Source organism: Hyperolius riggenbachi, chromosome 11, assembly GCF_040937935.1.
Source record: "Hyperolius riggenbachi isolate aHypRig1 chromosome 11, aHypRig1.pri, whole genome shotgun sequence".
NCBI lineage: Eukaryota > Metazoa > Chordata > Amphibia > Anura > Hyperoliidae > Hyperolius > Hyperolius riggenbachi.
In genome coordinates, this window is record NC_090656.1 from 230,836,923 (window position 1) to 230,857,170 (window position 20,248).

Below are 20,248 nucleotides of genomic sequence, written 5' to 3' on the forward strand. Positions count from 1 at the left end.
TTAACCCTGCGGGGACCGCGTAATGCTGATCCTACGCCACATATGTGGCTGTTCTAGCCTGATGCGGCGTAGGATCTACGCCACCCGCTGTTTCCGCTCCTGACGCTATTGTGCGCACCAAAGATGCTGTCATATGACAGCTGACATCTCCCCTCAGTGATCAGCAGCCATCACGTATGGCCTCTGATCACGTGATCACTATGATCGCTGGCGGATCAAAGTGATCACTGTTTAGTGATGCGGCGGTAGGGGGGAGAGAAGAGGATCCACTCACCTTCCTGCCGTTCCCACGGTGATCGGCGCTCCCCTCCGCTCTAACCGGCATCTCCGCTCTCTCTGACGTCAGTGCCGAGTCCAGGCTTGATGACTTCATCAAGCCACGACCCGGAACTGTGCAGCAGTACGAGCGGGGATACCGGCCGAAGCGGAGGGATCCACTGCGGCTCATCGCTGGAGCCTGGGACTTGAGTAAATGCTGCTGGCTACAGGGGGGACACCTGGCCACACAGGGGACCACACAGCTACCCAGCCATACTGGGGATCCCGGGCTGCCTGAATCCCCCCCCCCCATGCAAATTCGCCTGGTCCGGTCCAAAGAGTTAAAGGTGACCTATCTAGCAATGACATCTAAGAGAGGAGGGAGCGCTCTAAGTGCGTTAACCAGGTAGGACTTTATTTGCGCATAACAAGTGTATACTTACAGGAAGAAGACTTAAAAAGCGCTTGTCTGCGGATAAGCCACCCGCTCTACCCCTCCGCGGCAGGCTGCACGCGCTGTGGCCAGCAGCGGCGTGTCCGGTGTTAACAGGAGGCTCGTCTTGCGAGGCGGTGGGCGGGGCCTATTGTCGTGATGCGTGTAACGTCATGACACGTTTCGGCGCTCTGCACCTTCATGTTCAAGTTCTGATGAAGGCGCAGAGCGCCGAAACACGTCATGACGTTACACGCATCACGACAATAGGCCCCGCCCACCGCCTCGCAAGACAAGCCTCCTGTTAACACCGGACACGCCGCTGCTGGCCACAGCGCGTGCAGCCTGCCGCGGAGGGGTAGAGCGGGTGGCTTATCCGCAGACAAGCGCTTTTTAATTCTTCTTCCTGTAAGTATACACTTGTTATGCGCAAATAAAGTCCTACCTGGTTAACGCACTTAGAGCGCTCCCTCCTCTCTTAGATTTCTCTGCACACATACCCTGATTTGGAGCAGCACATCGTGTAGTCACCTGGTCTGGACAATTGACATATTGGATTTGACTGGTCTGGTGGCCCAGAGTTTGAGCGCAAGGAACACACTTTTTTGCTTTGTATCTAGCAATGTATGGGCAGATCCACTTAGGGGACACATCTCTCTCTGATTGGAGAGGATCTGTTGCCGGCCCATACCTGATAGTATCAGTAATCGGCCTAGCACCGCCTCCTGCCTGGCTGCCTCCCTCATGTAAGGCCTCTTGCACACTACATGCAATTGCAATTTTTTTTTTTATGATCCGAACTTTAAAAAAAAGGTGTTGCATGCTGCGATGTTTTTTAATCGGAATCGAAAATCGGAGTTGCATGTAGTGTGCAAGAGGCCTCAGTCTCCCTTTGGTGTCTGCGCAGCGTAGAATCTCCCCTATCCCGCTGACTTCCAGCCTCCACCCTGGAGACTGCTGACGTGCTGAGCACCACCACCTGACCGAGTGCCACACGTGTGATAGTGGAGGAGTCGAGAGTCGCAGCAGCAGGAAATATGCGATGTTACACTGCATGGGCACGAAGAGGGGTGGGGGGTGACCTCTTCATTTTAGGGGTAGCCAGACAGGCAGCGTCCATTGCTGCGATATTGAGCGCAGTTACCGCTGCACAGCCGATTGACAAACGTAGGACCGAGATTTTCCAGCATGTTTGATCGATACATTAGACCGATTTTGGCCTTGGTCATCAAATGGCTATGCTTGTTGTGGAACCGATTTTCATCCGATTTGAGAAAATGAGTTAATTGGATGGTCAATTTTAATTGGTTATATTACGCAATTTGAATTTCCGCACAGCAGTTAAAGTGGATCCGAGATGAACTTTTACTCATTGCATAATTGTGTTCCTTTCCTATAGTTTATAGGGCATTCCTCACGCCAAATACCTTTTTGTTTTTGCTTTAATACTCTTATTCCCTATAAACTGAAGAAGCCCTGCCCACAGTTTTCAGAGAGCCAAGGCAGTAGCAAGGGCTCATGGGAGCTCAGACTGGGCAGGAGGAGGAGGAGGAGGTGTTACTAACCATTGATTTCAGAGGCAGAGGGGAGGAGGGCGGAGGAGAGGGGATTAGTATTTTTTCACAGTCTGAGTGCTGATGGTGCAGATAACCCTGCCTCTGTGTAGTGTTTACAAACAACATGGCCGCTGTCATTGTATCACAGGAAGAAATAATCATATTCTATCAAAGCTGTATGCAGACAGATTTGCTGTTTAAACCATCTAAACTGTACATAAGATATATAGACAAGTTACTTGTTATAGTTAGTTTTTCATCTCGGATCCACTTTAATCGGCAAGTGTGCTGACTGCACTGCCTGACAAGTCTCCTCCTCCTATCCTGAATTATAATACTCGTTTGTTGTGTGTATTTCCCCTGTAGGGATGTTACTCCACGATACTCAACGCCTTAGAGCCTTATGTGTATGTGGCCGGAGCGTTGGCCATCGGCGTTCTGGCGGTTGAGGTAAGTGATATAATATGGACTCCATTGTCCATCTGTCGTTAGAACATTCCATTGTTGGCCACTAGGTGGCACTGCAGCGTCTCTCTGGTAGATATTGATAAAGCAAGATTTATGGTTTCTTTTCATATCAATCTGGAGTGCAAGGGCAAACCAAGATTTTTCAAATGGGGGATTCCTGAAAGGTCTCCCTCACACACGCACAATACAGTATAATAAAATGGTAGGACATCATGCTGGGTAGCTCATACCTGACTCTAAGTTCCCCGCAGCTGCTCCATGCTCTGTACACACGCTGCTGCTCCATGCTCTGTACACACGTTGCTGCTCCATGCTCTGTACACACGCTGCTGCTCCATGCTCTATACACACGCTGCCGCTCCATGCTTTGTACACACGCTGCCGCTCCATTCTCTGTACACACGCAGTGCCACTCCATGCTCTGTACACACACTGCCGCTCCATGCTCTGTACACACACACTGCCGCTCCATGCTCTGTACACAGGCTGCTGCTCCATGCTCTGTACACAGGCTGCTGCTCCATGCTCTGTACACAGGCTGCTGCTCCATGCTCTGTAGACAGGCTGCTGCTCCATGCTCTGTACACGCCCTGCTGCTCCATGCTCTGTACACGCCCTGCTATGTAAACGCACACTGTTGCTCCATGCTTTGTACACACTCTGCTGTTTCATGGTCTGTACACACACCGCTGCTCCATGCTTTGTACACACGCTGCTGCTCCATGCTCTGTACACACGCTGCCGCTCCATGCTCTGTACACACGCTGCCGCTCCATGCTCTGTACACACGCTACTGCCCATTCTTAACCCCGGACACGACCAAACTGCTCATCCATGCCCTCATCATCTCCCGCCTTGATTACTGTAACTCACTCCTTTCTGGCCTCCCCCTGAAACGCACTGCCCCCCTTCAATCAGTGATGAACGCGGCTGCAAGACTCATCCATTCTTCGCACCGCTCTGCATCCACATCTCCCCTTTGTGAATCCCTGCACTGGCTCCCTATCCGTCTCAGGATAAGTTTCAAGATTCTATGCCTGGCGTATAAATCTGTGCACAAAACATGCCCTACCTACATCTCGGAGCTTGTTCACAAGTATACACCAGGTCGCCCCCTCCGTTCCTCCAACGACCTTCGCCTCACCACCCCGCGCATTTCACACTCCCATGCCCGCCTGCAGGATTTCTCAAGAGCTGCCCCCACCCTCTGGAATGCCTTTCCACCACCCATCAGACTTGCTCCCTCTTTCAACACATTCAAGCAAGCCCTCAAAACCCACCTCTTTATGATGGCCTACCCACCTCCTACCACACAGTAACTCTCTAAGGAATATTTAACAGCCCCCCCTAGTGTTTCCACCCCTCCCTTTAGATTGTAAGCCTCTGGCAGGGTCCTCCACTCCCTAGTGTAATCTACAGGATCATGTGCTCCTGTCCTATGACAGCCTGTACTTGTATTACTGGGCCTACCTAACCAGCCAATATTGCATGATCATGTATTTTGTACAATTTGCATGTATAACTTTGTTCTATGTGTATAACCCTATGTCTGTCATCCTTGTATCATTGTATATATTTATTGTCCAGCGCTGCGTAATATGTTGGCGCTTTATAAATACAATAAATAATAATAATAATAATAATACTACTGCTCCATGCTCTGTACACACGCTGCTGCTCCATGCTCTGTACACACGCTGCTGCTCCATGCTCTGTACACATGCTCCTGCTCCATGCTCTGTACACACGCTCCTGCTCCATGCTCTGTACACACGCTCCTGCTCCATGCTCTGTACACACTCTCCTGCTCCATGCTCTGTACACACTCTCCTGCTCCATGCTCTGTACACACGCTCCTGCTCCATGCTCTGTACACACGCTCCTGCTCCATGCTCTGTACACACGCTCCTGCTCCATGCTCTGTACACACGCTCCTGCTCCATGCTCTGTACACACGCTCCTGCTCCATGCTCTGTACACACGCTCCTGCTCCATGCTCTGTACACACGCTCCTGCTCCATGCACTGTACATACGCTGCTGCTCCATGCTCTGTATACACACTGCTGCTCCATCGAAAGCCAACTGTTGTGAGCTGCAGGATACCTGAAGATATTCTGGTGTCTCAACTTGTGCGTCCCCAGACACTGCACCGGCCCTGGTCTGAGGGGGGGATTCTGGGCAGCTGTAATCCCCCCTGCGTTAGCCTATGGAGTGGAAAGGGTTCATAGATTCTTATTTTTTTTTGGGGGGGGGGGGGGGTTCGTTATGTTGCTGTCAGTCACTTTTCCATCGTGCTCCATCTCTGTCATAAAACATACATTTTTACGCGTTACTGGTTCAATGCGTATGTGTTTATGTTCCTGCACTCGCGGGAATGCGTAAAAATGTACGCAATGCGGCCCGCCGACCTCCGAGGTCGGCAAGCTGCCAGCGGGGGACTGGAGCAGCAGTGAGTGACTACGAGTGCACAGGATGGCTGCATGGGGCTAGTAGAAGCCCCAGGTAAGTGAAACTCATTTTTTTATTTTGCTTGGACCTTCCCTTTAAGAGCAAAGATGATTTGCCGTGTCCCTGCGGCCGTACAAGGTCTTTATCCCCCCCCCCCCCCAAATCTCGGGGCAAAATTCTACGACTTTCAAAGTTGTAGATTTTGCTGCCCGGGGAGGCAGAGCTTTGCGCTGTAGTTCTGCCCCCAGTCCAATCAATTTCCGCCGATCTCTGCCTCTCCCCGCCCCTCTCAGTGAAAGAAGACTGAGAGGGGCGGGGAGAGGAGGGTGATCTGTGGTGATTGATTGGACTGGGGGCAGAACTACAGCGCAAAGCTCTGCCTCCCCGGGCAGCAAAATCTACAACTTTGAAAGTCGTAGAATTTTGCCCCGGGATTGGGGGGGAGGGGGGGGGGGGGTTAAAGACCTCGTACGGCCGCAGGGACACGGCGAATCATCTTTACTCTTAAGGCTAAAGGGCATTCTGAAATAAAGAGATACTTTTTTTGAGGCTTCAGACTCTCTTTAAGAATGCCAAATGTATTTGCACATTCAGGACAATCCCTGGGGACGAATGTGGACTTTGCTATGTGTAGATATGGGCAAGACATTTAATAAACACATAACATATATGTTACGGGTTTGTAGTTTTTTTTTTTTTATAACTATACTGGCAGGTGAGGGGTTTATCACGCTGCTGTATATCACAGCCTGCATTCTGTGTGGTGAAGCCTCCCTCTGGTGGTCAGATATGGCATTGCAAGTAGAATGTAGATTTTCTTTTTTCTAATACATATTGTTCTCTGGTGTAAAATGAGGAAATGGGGGATTCCAGGTTTTAGATGTACAACACTTGGATGCACTTCCCGTATTGCTGGGTGGAGGGTATTTGTTGCCATGTGGGTCTGGGCTACATGGATGCATCCACATAGCTCACACTCGCCTCTTTAGCCTTCACAACCATGGCACTCATTACCCACCAAGGTCATGCGCGTCCACACGTTTAGCAAAATGGGGCCCCTTGCCCGCTAGCCGCCAGCAACTATACTAGCTACCTATACTGGGGCAACTATACTAGCTACCTAAACGATTGTATAACGTTTTGGTGTAGCAACACAGACGTCTGATTATGTGGTGATCTGCAGAATCACCAATAATACAGACGCTATACCTGATTATGTGGTGATCTGCTGAATCACCAATAATGCAAGTATAGCTAACCGGAACACAGAGTGAGATGTGCTTGGTGCAACAGTAACTGATTAGTTTAATGAGACCTCACCAGAGAAGCTGGTGGGTACTATGAGAAACAGTAACTGAGTAGATTTTACTAAACCTCACCAGAGGAGCTGGTGGGTACTATCAGAAGAGCACCTCACCAGTGGCAAGGGCCCACTGGTGAGTAGAGAGGTCAGACAGGCTAGGTTCGGCAACTGAGAGGCAGATACAAAAGTACAGTACAAAATCAGTAGGCAAAAGAGTAGTAGGTATTCAGGCAGAGGTTCAGCAACTAGATCAGATGGGCAGAGGTACAGAAACGTAAAGCAATAGCAGAGTCAGAGATAAGCCAGAGTCATACACAGAATATCAATAATAATACAATAAAGCAAAGGTCCTAATCTTGTGTGAAATCCCTGGTTTCCTCCCAGATCAAAGCACACCGGATACTAGTCTAAGGTCTGAGCGTTAGCACATATGTATTCGCAACAGCAGACAGGTTGCGAGTGAACCGTGAAGGCTTAAGAAGCAGAGGCGACCCCACAGCCGCGCCCACTACAATCAGCCAATCCTGAGTGGCGTGAGTCCCCTCTGACGTCAGCCGACCAGGGGGTCAGCTGACGCACCTCCTCCCAGCATAAAGGTCCTGTCTACGCGCGCGGCCGCGCGATACAGCAACCCTATGTGCCAATGACAATTCCGTCCTCGGCGTGCTAAACGCCGGCAGAACGGAAAAAAACTCCGAGCAGGGAACCGAGGCGGCTGCGGAGACACCCTGCGTGCCCGCAGCCGCAGATGTTACACCTATACTGGGGCAACTATACGAGCTACATATACTGGGAGGCAACTATACTAGCTTACTAGCTACCTATACTGGGGAAACTATGCTACCTATACTGGGGGCAACTATACTACCTTCCTATACTATGGCAACTATACTAGTTACCTATACTAGTTACCTATACTAGGGTAACTATACTAGCTACCTATACTGGGGAAACTATACTAGCTACTTGTACTGGGGAAACTATACTACCTATACTGGGGCTACTATACTAGCTACCTACCTATACTGGGCCATCTATACTGGGGGCAACTATACTAGCTACCTATACTGGAGCAACTATACTAGCTACCTATACTGGGGCAACTATACTAGCTACCTATACAGGGGGCAACTATACTAGCTACCTATACTGGGGAAGCTATGCTAGCTACCTATACTGGGGAAGCTATGCTACCTATACTGGGGGCAACTATACTACCTATACTGGGGGCAACTATACTACCTATACTGGGGGCAACTATACTACCTGCCTATACTGTGGCAACTATACTAGCTACCTATACTAGGGTAACTATACTAGCTACCTATACTATTGTAACTTTACTAGCTACCTATGCTGGGGAAACTATACTAGCTACTTATACTGGGGAAACTATACTGGGGCAACTATACTAGCTACCTATACTGGGGCTACTATACTAGCTACCTACCTATACAAGGGGCAACTATACCAGCTACCTATACTGGGGAAACTATACTAGATATCTATACTGGGTGCAACTATACTACCTAGACTGGGGGCAACTATGCTACCTACCTATACTGGGGCAACTATACTAGCTACCTATACTGGCGGCAATTATACTAGTAACCTATAGAGGGAGGCAAGTATACTAGCTAGCTACCTATTCTGGGGCAACTGTACTACCTATACTGGCAGGGCCGGCCCGCCCATGAGGCGGGTTCCTTAGGCGGCAGTAAGTGGAGGGGCGGCACCAGATGACGTGGCTGTGATAGCGGGGGGGAGCCAGAGCCGCGGTGAGGGCAGCCCGACCTCTCCCTCCCTCTCCCCGGGCCGCTCTCCATGCTCCCCCCTCGGACTGTAGGCAGCAGAGTTAGCGCGCAGGGAAGCGCTGCTGTACACAGCTGTTACTCACCTCCCTGGATCCGATCGCCGCTCCCGCCCTGCTGGTCTCCTCTCTGCCTAGCCGGCTGATACACACGCGGCTGCTTCCTGTGTAAACAGGAAGCCGCGTGTGTATCAGCAGCGGCTACATTGCAGAGAGGAGACCAGCAGGGCGGGAGCGGCGATCGGATCCAGGGAGGTGAGTAACAGCTGTGTACAGCAGCGCTTCCCTGCGCGCTAACTCTGCTGCCTACAGTCCGAGGGGGGAGCATGGAGAGCGGCCCGGGGAGAGGGAGGGAGAGGTCTGGCTGCCCTCACCGCGGCTCCGGCTCCCCCCTCCGCCATTATGAGGGGGCACCTACCTACTTAACCTATACTGGGCAAGCTACCTATCTATCCTATACTGGGGGGCACCTACCTAATCTAACCTATACTGGGGGAAGCTACCTAACTATCCTATACTGGGGGGCACCTACCTAATCTAACCTGTACTGGGGGCAGCTACCTATCTATCCTATACTGGGAGGCACCTACCTAATCTAACCTGTACTGGGGGCAGCTACCTATCTATCCTATACTGGGGGGCACCTACCTAATCTAACCTATACTGGGGGCCAGCTACCTATCTATCCTATACTGGGGGGCAGCTACCGGTACCTATCTAACCTATACTGGGGGGCAGCTACCTATCTAACCTAAACTGGGGGGCAGCTACCTATCTAACCTCTACTGGGGGGCAGCTACCTATCTGACCTATACTGGGGGGCAGCTACCTATCTAACCTATACTGGGGGGCAGCTACCTATCTAACCTATACTGGGGGGCAGCTACCTATCTAACCTATGCTGGGGGCCAGCTACCTATCTATCCTATACTGGGGGGCAGCTACCTATCTAACCTATACTGGGGGGCAGCTACCTATCTAACCTATGCTGGGGGGCAGCTACCTATCTATCCTATACTGGGGGGCACCTACCTAATCTAACCTGTACTGGGGGCAGCTACCTATCTATCCTATACTGGGGGGCACCTACCTAATCTAACCTGTACTGGGGGGCAGCTACCTATCTAACCTATACTGGGGGGCAGCTACCTATCTAACCTATACTGGGGGCAGCTACCTATCTATCCTATACTGGGGGGCACCTACCTAATCTAACCTGTACTGTGGGCAGCTACCTATCTATCCTATACTGGGGGGCACCTACCTAATCTAACCTGTACTGGGGGGCAGCTACCTATCTAACCTATGCTAGGGGGCAGCTACCTGTCTAACCTATGCTGGGGGCAGCTACCTATCTAATCTATACTGGGGGCACCTACCTAATCTAACCTGTACTGGGGGCACCTACCTAATCTAACCTATACTGAAGGGCAGCGACCTAATCTAACCTATACTGGGGGGAAGCTACCTATCTAACCTATACTGGGGGCACTTATCTAACCTGTATTGGGGGCACCTACCTACCTAGCTAGCCTATACAGGTGGCAACTATACTGGCTACCTATACTGGGGGCACCTACCTAACTAACCTATACTGGGGGTACCTACCTATCTAACCTATGCTGGGGGCAACTATACTGGCTACCTATATTGGAGGCACCTACCTAGCTAACCTGTACTGGGGGCACCTACTTATCTAACTTATACCGGGGTGGGGGGGGGGTGCCTGCCTATCTAACATATACTGGGGGCAACTATACTGGCTACCTATACTGGAGGCAACTACCTGGCTAACCTATACTGGGGGCAACTTTACTGGCTCACCCATGCCTGGCCACCTATACTCGGGGGGGACCTATAGCTGGCTACCTATACTGGGGGGGGGGGGCGCAATTTTTACACCCTCGCCCTGGGTGCATTTTAGCCTAGAAACTGCACTGTTGCCGCCGGCCTCCGAGTCCGACGACTCCGAGCTCTGCAGCCTCTCCTGTCTCCTCCAAGGCTGCACGCTGGTGACGCTGCCTAGTGCCTAAGCCTGCTGATTTGATGGCGGCGGCTGCCGCCCGCTCTGCTGCCCTGGCAGCGGCTGATTGTCATGGTCAGTCACTGAGCAGCGAGCGCCGCCGACGTGACCGTGACGATGATGATGATGAGGCTGGCTGGCTGCCGCCGGCCGCCGCTCACTGGCCCAGCGCGAGATCCCTCAGATCCGAGATGGAGCATGCCCGCCGCAGACCGCAGCCGTCTGTCCCCTGCCAGTGCAGGATGCATGCTGGATGTGGATGCCCGCCCTTCGCCGCCACCAGACCCGGAGGGAGACCCAATCCCTGGTGAGTCAGTCACTCGCTTTGCTGCGTCACTCAGGCTTTCCTTCACGGACACGGTCGGCTGTGTGGGGGATGTAATGTTATGTAGAAATATTGGGGGGGGCGCCTTTACGATCTTTGCCTCAGGCAGCAGAAAGTCCAGGACCGGCCCTGTATACTGGGGCAACTATACAACCTATACTGGGGGCAACTATACTAGCTACCTATACTGGGGCAAACATACCACCTAATGCAACAAAAATATATAAAGAGCACCAGGTACTAATGTGCAAAACCTTTTATTAATCAAATTGTGTCATAAACAACCCACGCAGCCAGTAAAAAAAAAACCCACCTAAAAACACTGCTATTGTTTGCAAGCAACCATTAATGGCAATGAACAGTCCCTTTTCAGCAGTGTTCCTTAAAAGGGACTGTTCATTGGTAACAGTAAAAAAGGGCGCAGGAGGCTAGTGGACAAATCGGGCGCCGCCATTCACTCCCATAATAAATATCGTTTAATGGGCGCCCGATAGGAAAAAAGGGCGCCGGAGAAAAATAACGTTTTAAAAGCGGCGCCCGGAGACTTAATGTTTTATTACTTCTTCTCATGATTACACATTATTTAATGATTTATACATTTTTAATATCATTTTTAAACGAAAAACGGTACAATATTTTTTCAAACATTATTTTTAAACGAAAAACAGTACAATATTTTTTTTTTTTTTTTTTACATTATTTTTAAACGAAAAAAACCGCACAATATGTTTTTGAAACGTTATTAATGCTTATCACAGGGGGGTCTTAGGTTTAGGCACCAACAGGGGGGTCTTAGGTTTAGGCACCAACAGGGGGGTCTTAGGTTTAGGCACCAACAGGGGGTCTTAGGTTTAGGCACCAACAGGGGGTTTTAGGTTTAGGCACCAACAGGGGGGTCTTAGGTTTAGGCACCAACAGGGGGGTCTTAGGTTTAGGCACCAACAGGGGGGTCTTAGGTTTAGGCACTAACAGGGGGGTCTAGGGGTTAGGGGTAGGTACAGGGAGGGTTACTTAGGCACCAACAGGGGGGGTCTTAGGTTTAGGCATCAACAGGGGGGTCTAGGGGTTAGGGGTAGGTACAGGGAGGGTTACTTAGTAATTTTTTTTTAAACGTTATTATACGTTTCACTATTTAAACGAAAGATTAACGGTTTTACAATTGCCGATTTAATGCACATTATTTAATGATTTATAACTTTATAAAACATTAATTTTAAACGAAATACAATACAATACATTTTTAAACGTTATCCATGCTTATCGTTTAAAACCCCGCGCCCTTTTTTCCCAGCGCCCCTTTTTAACGTACGCCTGTTCATTGCCATTAATGGTTGCTTGCAATCAGTAGCATTGTTTTTAGGTGGGTTTTTGTTTTTACTGGCTTCGTGGGTTGTTTATGATACAATTTGATTAATAAAAGGTTTTGCACATTAGTACCTGGTGCTCTCTATAATTTTTTGTTGCATAAGGTGTTGATTTTAGATGAGACCGGGAATTGTGCAATTCATTGTGAAGACGTTGGTTGATGTCCTGTATTTTGTTTGTATAACTATACTACCTATACTGGGGCAACTATACCTGGCTACCCTATACAGGGCGCACCTATACCTGGCTACCTACCTATACTGAGGGTAAACATTTTTAGGTGCTGTGCGATCATCCCAAAAGGGGAGCATGCTCACAAGTTTGCCTCGGGCAGCAGAAAGTGTAGAACCGGTCCTGCTTGTCGGTCTCCCACTACCTACTGCTTGTGGGCTACTGCCTGTCACCTAATGTCAGACTAACTGTCACTACTTGGCTGCTACTAGTCACTAGAAGCTAGCCACTACAATCTGCTGATCACCACCTGCCAGTCACTGGTATTCCTTGTAGTGATTCATATAATCTGCTGGTCGTTAATACAGTATCTGCATATCACCAATATCTGGTTATCAAGCTAGGTCCTTTATACCATTTGACTCAGTTGTCTGCCTACACTAATTAATTATGGGACAGCTGGTACACACTCTGCTAGGGAGATTTTAATTCCTCCCTCCTCCCCCCTCCCCTTCTACCTATTCAGGAGGGTCTCTTCTGCCAGGGAATTATACTATTTAAAAAACCAGTATACATCATACCATAGCTGGTACATCATACCATAGCTGGGAATACATACATGAGTATACATCATACCATAGCTGGGAATCGAACCCAGATCTCACTGTGTGGTGGACACGTCACCCTAAGCACTGTACCACTACAGAAGTAAGTGAAGCTAGCCTAAAATGTAACATTTATGCTCAATGCAATAGAACCATTAGGTTGCTTAACCACCCTGGCGTTCTGATTAAATCGCCAGGGTGGCTGCGGGAGGGTTTTTTTTAAATAAAAAAAAAACTATTTCATGCAGCCAACTGAAAGTTGGCTGCATGAAAGCCCACTAGAGGGCGCTCCGGAGGCGATCTTCCGATCGCCTCCGGCGCCCAGAATAAACAAGGAAGGCCGCAATGAGCGGCCTTCCTTGTTTCGCTTATATCGTCGCCATAGCGACGAGCGGAGTGACGTCATCGACGTCAGCCGACGTCCTGACGTCAGCCGCCTCCGATCCAGCCCTTAGCGCTGGCCGGAACTTTTTGTTCCGGCTACGCTGGGCTCAGGCGGCTAGGGGGGCCCTCTTTCGCCGCTGCTCGCGGCGAATCGCCGCAGAGCGGCGGCGATCAGGCAGCACACGCGGCTGGCAAAGTGCCGGCTGCGTGTGCTGCTTTTTATTTCGTTAAAATCGGCCCAGCAGGGCCTGAGCGGCAGCCGCTGGCGGTGTTGGACGAGCTGAGCTCGTCCAGACCGCTCAGCTGGTTAAAGGAGAACTGTAGTGAGAGGTATATGGAGGCTGCCATATTGATTTCCTTTTAAGCTATACCAGTTGCCTGGCAGCCCTGCTGATCTATTTGGCTGCAGTAGTGTGAATCACACCAGAAACAAGGTGGGAGGAGGGAGGTGGGAGGAGGGAGATGGGAGGTGGGAGGAATTAAAATCTCCCTAGCAGAGTGTGTAGCAGCTGTCCCATAACTAATTAGTGTAGGTAGGCAAATGGTATAAAGGACCTTGCTTGGAAGAGGGAGGGTGGGCGGGTCCTCCAGCAGTGATGTGTATTTCACTCAATTAGGTGTGGCTCCAGGTATTAGAGCTTTTGAAACATGTTTTCTATCATTTTTCCAGTTGATAGAATTTTTTAAAACTTTGAAAGTTCGCCTCCCCATTGAAGTCTATGGCGGTTCGCGAACTTTTTCGCGAACCGAACCTTTCGCGGAAGTTCGCGAACCTAAAATCGGAGGTTCGGCCCAACTCTAGTGCTCTGTACAAAGTTGGTCTTTATGGAAGAGTGGCAAGAAGAAAGGCATTGTTAACAGAAAGCTTAAGAAGTCCCGTTTGCAGTTTGCCACAAGCCATGTGGGGGACACAGCAACCATGTGGAAGAAGGTGCTCTGGTCAGATGAGACCAAAATGGAACTTTTTGGCCAAAATGCAAAACGCTATGTGTGGCGGAAAACTAACACTGCACATCACTCAGAACACACCATCCCCACTGTCAAATATGGTGGTGTCAGCATCATGCTCTGGGGGTGCTTCTCTTCAGCAGGGACAGGGAAGCTGGTCAGAGTTGATGGGAAGATGGATGGAGCCAAATACAGGGCAATCTTGGAAGAAAACCTCTTGGAGTCTGCAAAAGACTTGAGACTGGGGTGGAGGTTCACCTTCCAGCAGGACAAAGACCCTAAACATAAAGCCAGGGCAACAATGGTATGGTTTAACCTCCTTAGCGGTAACCCCGTGTGTGACACGGGGTAAGCCGCCGGAGGGTGCCGCTCAGGCCCTGCTGGGCCGATTTAAATAATTTTTTTTTGCTGGACGCAGCTAGCACTTTGCTAGCTGCGCCAGCACCCCGATCGCCGCCGCCGCGCGCCCGATCGCCGCTATTCGGCCCCCCCTTCCCCAGACCCCGTGCGCTGCCTGGCCAATCAGTGGCAGGCAGCGCCGAGGGGTGGATCTGGAGTCCCAATGACGTCCCGACATCGCTGACGTCGGTGACGTCATCCCGCCCCGTCGCCATGGCGACGGGGGAAGCCCTCCAGGAAATCCCGTTCTTTGAACGGGATTTCCTGATCGGAGATCGCCGAAGGCGATCGAAGCGGGCGGGCGGATGCCGCTGAGCAGCGGCTATCATGTAGCGAGCCCTGGGCTCGCTACATGATTTAAAAAAAAAAAAAAAAAAAAACTGCTGCGCTGCCCCCTGGCGGAATGTTTCATACCGCCAAGGGGGTTAAAACAAAACATATCTAGGTGTTAGAATGGCCCAGCCAAAGTCCAGATCTAAATCCAATCGAGGATCTTTCGCAAGATCTGAAAACTGCTGTTCACAAACGCTGTCCATCTAATCTGACTGAGCTGGAGCTGTTTTGCAAAGAAGAATGGGCAAGGATTTCAGTCTCTAGATGTGCAAAGCTGGTAGAGACATAGCCTAAAAGACTGGCAGCTGTAATTGCAGCAAAAGGTGGTTCTACAAAGTATTGACTCAGGGGGCTGAATAATTACGCACACCCCACTTTGCAGTCATTTATTTGTAAAAAATGTTTGGAATAATGTATGATTTTCGTTCCACTTCTCACATGTACACCACTTTGTATTGGTCTTTCATGTGGAATTCCAATAAAATTGATTCATTTTTGTGGCAGTAATGTGACAAAATGTGGAAAACTTCAAGGGGGCCGAATACTTTTGCAACCCACTGTATATATGGCAACCCCCACATCCCTCTTGTTAGTTGTCCTTTAGGTAAATGTTGCCATGACTTCCAGGTGATTTACTCTGCATGTGACTTTAAAAATGTCCTCCACAGTTAAACACTTTTTCTATTTTGTATTCTTATTTGCAGCTTTTTGCCATGATATTTGCCATGTGCTTGTTCCGGGGCATCCAGTAGAAGAACTGACCTGAGACTGGAAACCAAACCTGCGAGGGTCTCCCAACTCCCTTCACTGTCAAGACCACCATCCTTGTTCTGAGACTCTCCACAAGCTGGCGGGCCCTGCACTACTTGCACTGGGGCCAGAGTTACTGTGAATACCCAGAACTAAAAACGCCCCCTGTATTGTACCAGCTGTCAATAGATTAACCCCACCCCCGGCTTGGAGAAGAGACCACGCTGCCGCATCAGTAGAGCGAACGTCGTCCGTCTGATACGCAAGTTTGTATATAGAGGACCCTAGAGACGGACAGCGCTGGACCAATCCGCTGATCTGTAGCCTCCGGCCGAGCCGCGACGCTCAGGGTAGTAAAACGCACTGTATACCCCCCATTTATTAACAGAAATCATCGGTTTCTACTTCTGTTTTGTGTTTAAGAAACTATAGAATGAAAAGGTTTTTTTCTAGTGCTTTATATTTTTACTATTACAGAAGATTGTAGCTGCAGCACAAATGCTAAACTGCCCTCTGTGCGTTCAGGTTCACAGTCCGCTTACCACACAATGGCTCATCGTAAGTGCCAAAAGTACCGCTTCTAGTGTAAACATTGACAAGCCAAGGTAGCTAAAGCTGGCCACAATAACAGCCCCATGGCCCAATCAGTCCTTCTAATCAAAAATGAGTCCGGTTGTACCAATCAATCTGATTGCGGTCCAAAAAATATTTTGCAGGTAAGTTAGCCTAAAGGTTTCTGTACCATGTTAGCCTAACAAATTATGTAGGTAGAAAAAACAATGTTTTGTGAAAGTAATACCTTTTAATGGCTAATTGTTAGAGTTAAAATATGCAAGCTTTCTGGGATCTAGTCCCCTTCTTCAGGCATATTTGTGGAAATACACCTGAAGGAGGGGACTAGATCCCCGAATGCGTGCATAATTTAACTCTATCAGTTAGCCATTAGGAGATAAGTCACAAAGATGCATTTGTAATACCCTAAAATTTAACTTTGAATATAACTTTCGAAGATGTTTTACCAGCAAGGAACTGATCTTGCTCTTGCTATTTAATTGTATTATCCCTTTCCCAGCATTCAGCTCCCATCAGGCTGGCAGGACCCCAGTAAGGCTGCCCAATATACTGCCTGAGCTCAGAACACACACACTACACACACACTACACACATACCACACACATACCACACACACACCTACACTACACACACACCTACACACACACACACCACCATAAGTCAGCCTTCAGCATGTCATGTTAAACTGACAGGCACCTTAGAAAAGTTACTATCCCTAGAATGTAACAAGATACCTCAAAACACTGAGCGAGCAAAGAGGCCTGAAGATGTACATAAGCAGGGAAAACAGACATCTCCCCCACAGCTCATTCCTAATGGAATGTTACTTTGCTTCCGTTGCCAAGGACGGAAACAGGATTGGGTATTTTTTTTATCTGCAAATCCCAGAATTCAGACGCCACCGTCCACTAGGAGGTGCTGCTGTGAGCTTGTAAACAAGGCTTCTGTATTACTATGAATGAAGAGCTTGTCTCCCGTTTCACAACCATGACCTCTAGTGGACAGATTGAAAATGCATTTAAAGCTCAATCCCTGGCAGTTAACATAACCTTGTTTCATATGAATTAAAAGTTTTTTACAAAATAGAAGATTATGAAGATTTTAGCAGCACCGGGTCACCATTCCCGATTTCCTCTCCTGTAAACTTCGAGCTATCTGTGCACCTGCTCCCCCGCAATATGGGTGTGAGCAGACAGCTATCAGTAGCTGGGAATCTATGATATGTATAATAAATTCAATATAATGCTCAAATAAATGCATATAAAATAATGTGTCTGAGCCAAAGGCACATTTAATATCTATAATATGTTTCAAGGAGAGGAGTTCAGCCTGTAGTTAAAAAAAACAAAAACAAAAAACATCTATGTTATCAGGAAGGGTCAGTGAGATGCTGTTTTTGAGTTGATCCAAATCTTATGCAAATGAATGCAGCTTGATGCTTGAGTTGGGTGCAACTACCACATGTGATTGGTCCATTTCCCTGATTGCATGAATCTGCTTTAAAGAGAACCAGAGATGAAGCACCCACATGTAGTTTACCTTATAAATCAGTGGGAACATGACAGTAAACACCTAATCTGCTCTTTGTTTCATTGTTCTCTGTTTAATCTGACTGTTATCACCTCTGATGAGAATCCCCGACTGAGCACTCAGTCTAGCTTTGCTACGGAAAGATTATAGCTGAGTCTGTCTTCTCTGGTGTCTTTTCAAGCCCAAGCCTGCCCCCTTGTGGCTCTGCTATAACGACTCAGCTATAATTATTCCCTGCAAAGCCAGACTGAATACTCAGTCCAGAATTCTTATCACAGCTGATAACAGACACTTTTATCAGTGAGGATGAAACAGAGAGCATGGTAAGTGTTTTCTCTAATGTTCTTACTGATATATATGGTAACATACACAAGGGTGCTTCGTCTCTGGTTCCCTTTAGAATTACTTGCATCTCATTAACCCTCCTAAAAAAAAAATATTCTACCACAGATTTGGCTCTGAAAGACCTCTAATTATCCTATTCCTTTATTTTCAGTATACTATTTCACACACTTGTATATTTATATTCAGTCCACAGGCACAAGTATAACTTTATTTAATTTCTAATAACTTTTTAACCTTTCCCCAGCCCTTCTATTCACTGTTATACTAGAGCCAACTTTGCTCTATGAATATACAGTACGCAGACGCCATGCCCCCTACTGGTATAACTGCAAAAATGCATCTGAAATTAATAAAGAAATAATGATAATAATAAAGGTATCAAGCTACATCCGGGAACTAGAAAAGGTTAAAGGGGTTCTGTGTATAATTTAAAAAAACAAACAAAAAAACTGACACTTACCTGTGGCTTCCATCGGCCCCCTGCAGCTGTCATGTCCCGCGTCGTCCTCTTCCGATGCTCTGTTCCCCGCCGGCCGGCACAGGCAATTATTCTTCTAACAAGACGAATAATGCTCACTCCCGCTCGTGTCTCCAGGAGCTTACTGTGCAGGTGCAGTACGAGGTTCTCTTGTACTGCACCTGCGCAGTAAGCTCCTGGAGACGCGAGCGGGAGCGCGCACATGGCTGCAGCTGCAGTTGCGTCAGACGGATAATTGGACCGGGACTGGCGGCAGGGAACAAAGGATCATAGGAGGACGGTGTGGGACATGACAGCTGCAGGGGGCTGATAGAAGCCCCATGTAAGTGTCTGTTTTTTGTATTTTAATAATCCACAGAACCCCTTTAAGCGGATGAAAACCATTCCAAATTACATGCACATTTAATACAAATTGCATGCATTTTGGAATGGGGCCAATCAGATTTTCTGCTAATTTTAACTGGTCGAAATTCTAAGTTGCATCAAGTTTGCATGCAAACCAGACTTTTCTTGTAGCAGAATTGCCATCTACCTATCACTACCAGGCCACCCACGAGACAACCTAGGCAGAAGCCTAGGGCCTGACTCCAAACTCCCCTCCCCCCAAACTACTTTCCATACCGAAAAGGTCAGCTGGTAAGCAGAAACTCCACCTAGGGCCTAATTTTACCCACAATCCTTATCTCCTAACCATCATTTTATAGAAAAAGCGAATGTCTGCTGTCCCTGTTTTTAGAATGTCATTTTATTTTTACAGCTGCCTTTTTGTGCTTTTGTACATGATTGTAAATAGTATTCCGTGCGGTCCTAGACACGTAATCATGGTATTGCCGATAGCAATGGGACCACGCCACCTAGAGGCCCTGTCAGTGATAGGACCGCCCCTCCCTCAGCAGCGCCACTTAGAGGCCATGTCATTGATGGGACCGCCCCTCCCTCAGCAGCACCTAGAGGGCCATGTTATTGATGGGACCGCCCCTTGCTCAGCAGCGCCACTTAGAGGCCATGTCATTGATGAGACTCCCCTGGCTCAGCAGCGCCACTTAGAGGCCATGTCACACTCCGAGATTTCTTAGATGCATTTGAAACTGAAAATGTTTAAATTTTGTAACTGTAAATGTATGTTTATACGAGAGTCCCAGAGGCATCGTCCTGCGAATAATTGCCAAGCTTTTTATTCCCGGGGCAGAGACGTGAACAGGACATGTCGGCGCTTCTTATTTGTGTAAAAAAAGAAAAAAAAACAAATGGAAAAAAAATTAATAAAGAAAATTGTGGAAGTGACGGTTGTGAATATTTTGTGGTTTTTCGGCCTAAAAATCGATGCTTGGTTGCTGGGAAATAATTGCCAAAGTTCTCTATGGGCTGATAGACGGGTGGGGTAGAGACACCCAAAATATACGGGTGTTTAAACTTAAAGGAAACCAGAGATGAACGCTTTGACACAAAATAAACATATCACCCGATAGATTTTACAAAATAAATGCTGTACCTGGTATTTTCACTGCTCTGATGTGCCGTTTTTTTGTGTTGTTTTTTTACTAAAACTCCATGCAAAACACAGCTCATCAGAAAAGCATATTATTTAGTGGGCTGTGTGCAAAATGAAATCACCATTTCTAAAAACCTCTTATGACTAACGCATCTAGATAAATAAAAAAACTTTTCCAAATACCCTTACATTAGCAGCTCCTCCCATCTCATCACTGCTCTCTGTGATGCTGCAGTATACAGAACAGGAA

The 20,248-nt window shown here is 48.3% G+C and overlaps 1 protein-coding gene across 1 annotated transcript in view; it reads left to right on the top strand.

Moving 5' to 3' along the window:
* TSPAN18 (tetraspanin 18) overlaps nt 1-19,790 on the top strand; it is a 203,859-nt gene extending 184,069 nt beyond the window's left edge. Inside the window, exons 9-10 of the mRNA XM_068260876.1 lie at nt 2,614-2,697; nt 15,535-19,790. Coding sequence (XP_068116977.1) covers nt 2,614-2,697; nt 15,535-15,582 — 132 coding nt within the window. The 3' untranslated portion in view covers nt 15,583-19,790. The remainder of the gene's footprint in view (nt 1-2,613; nt 2,698-15,534) is intronic.
* The last annotated feature ends 458 nt before the right edge of the window (nt 19,791-20,248 follow it).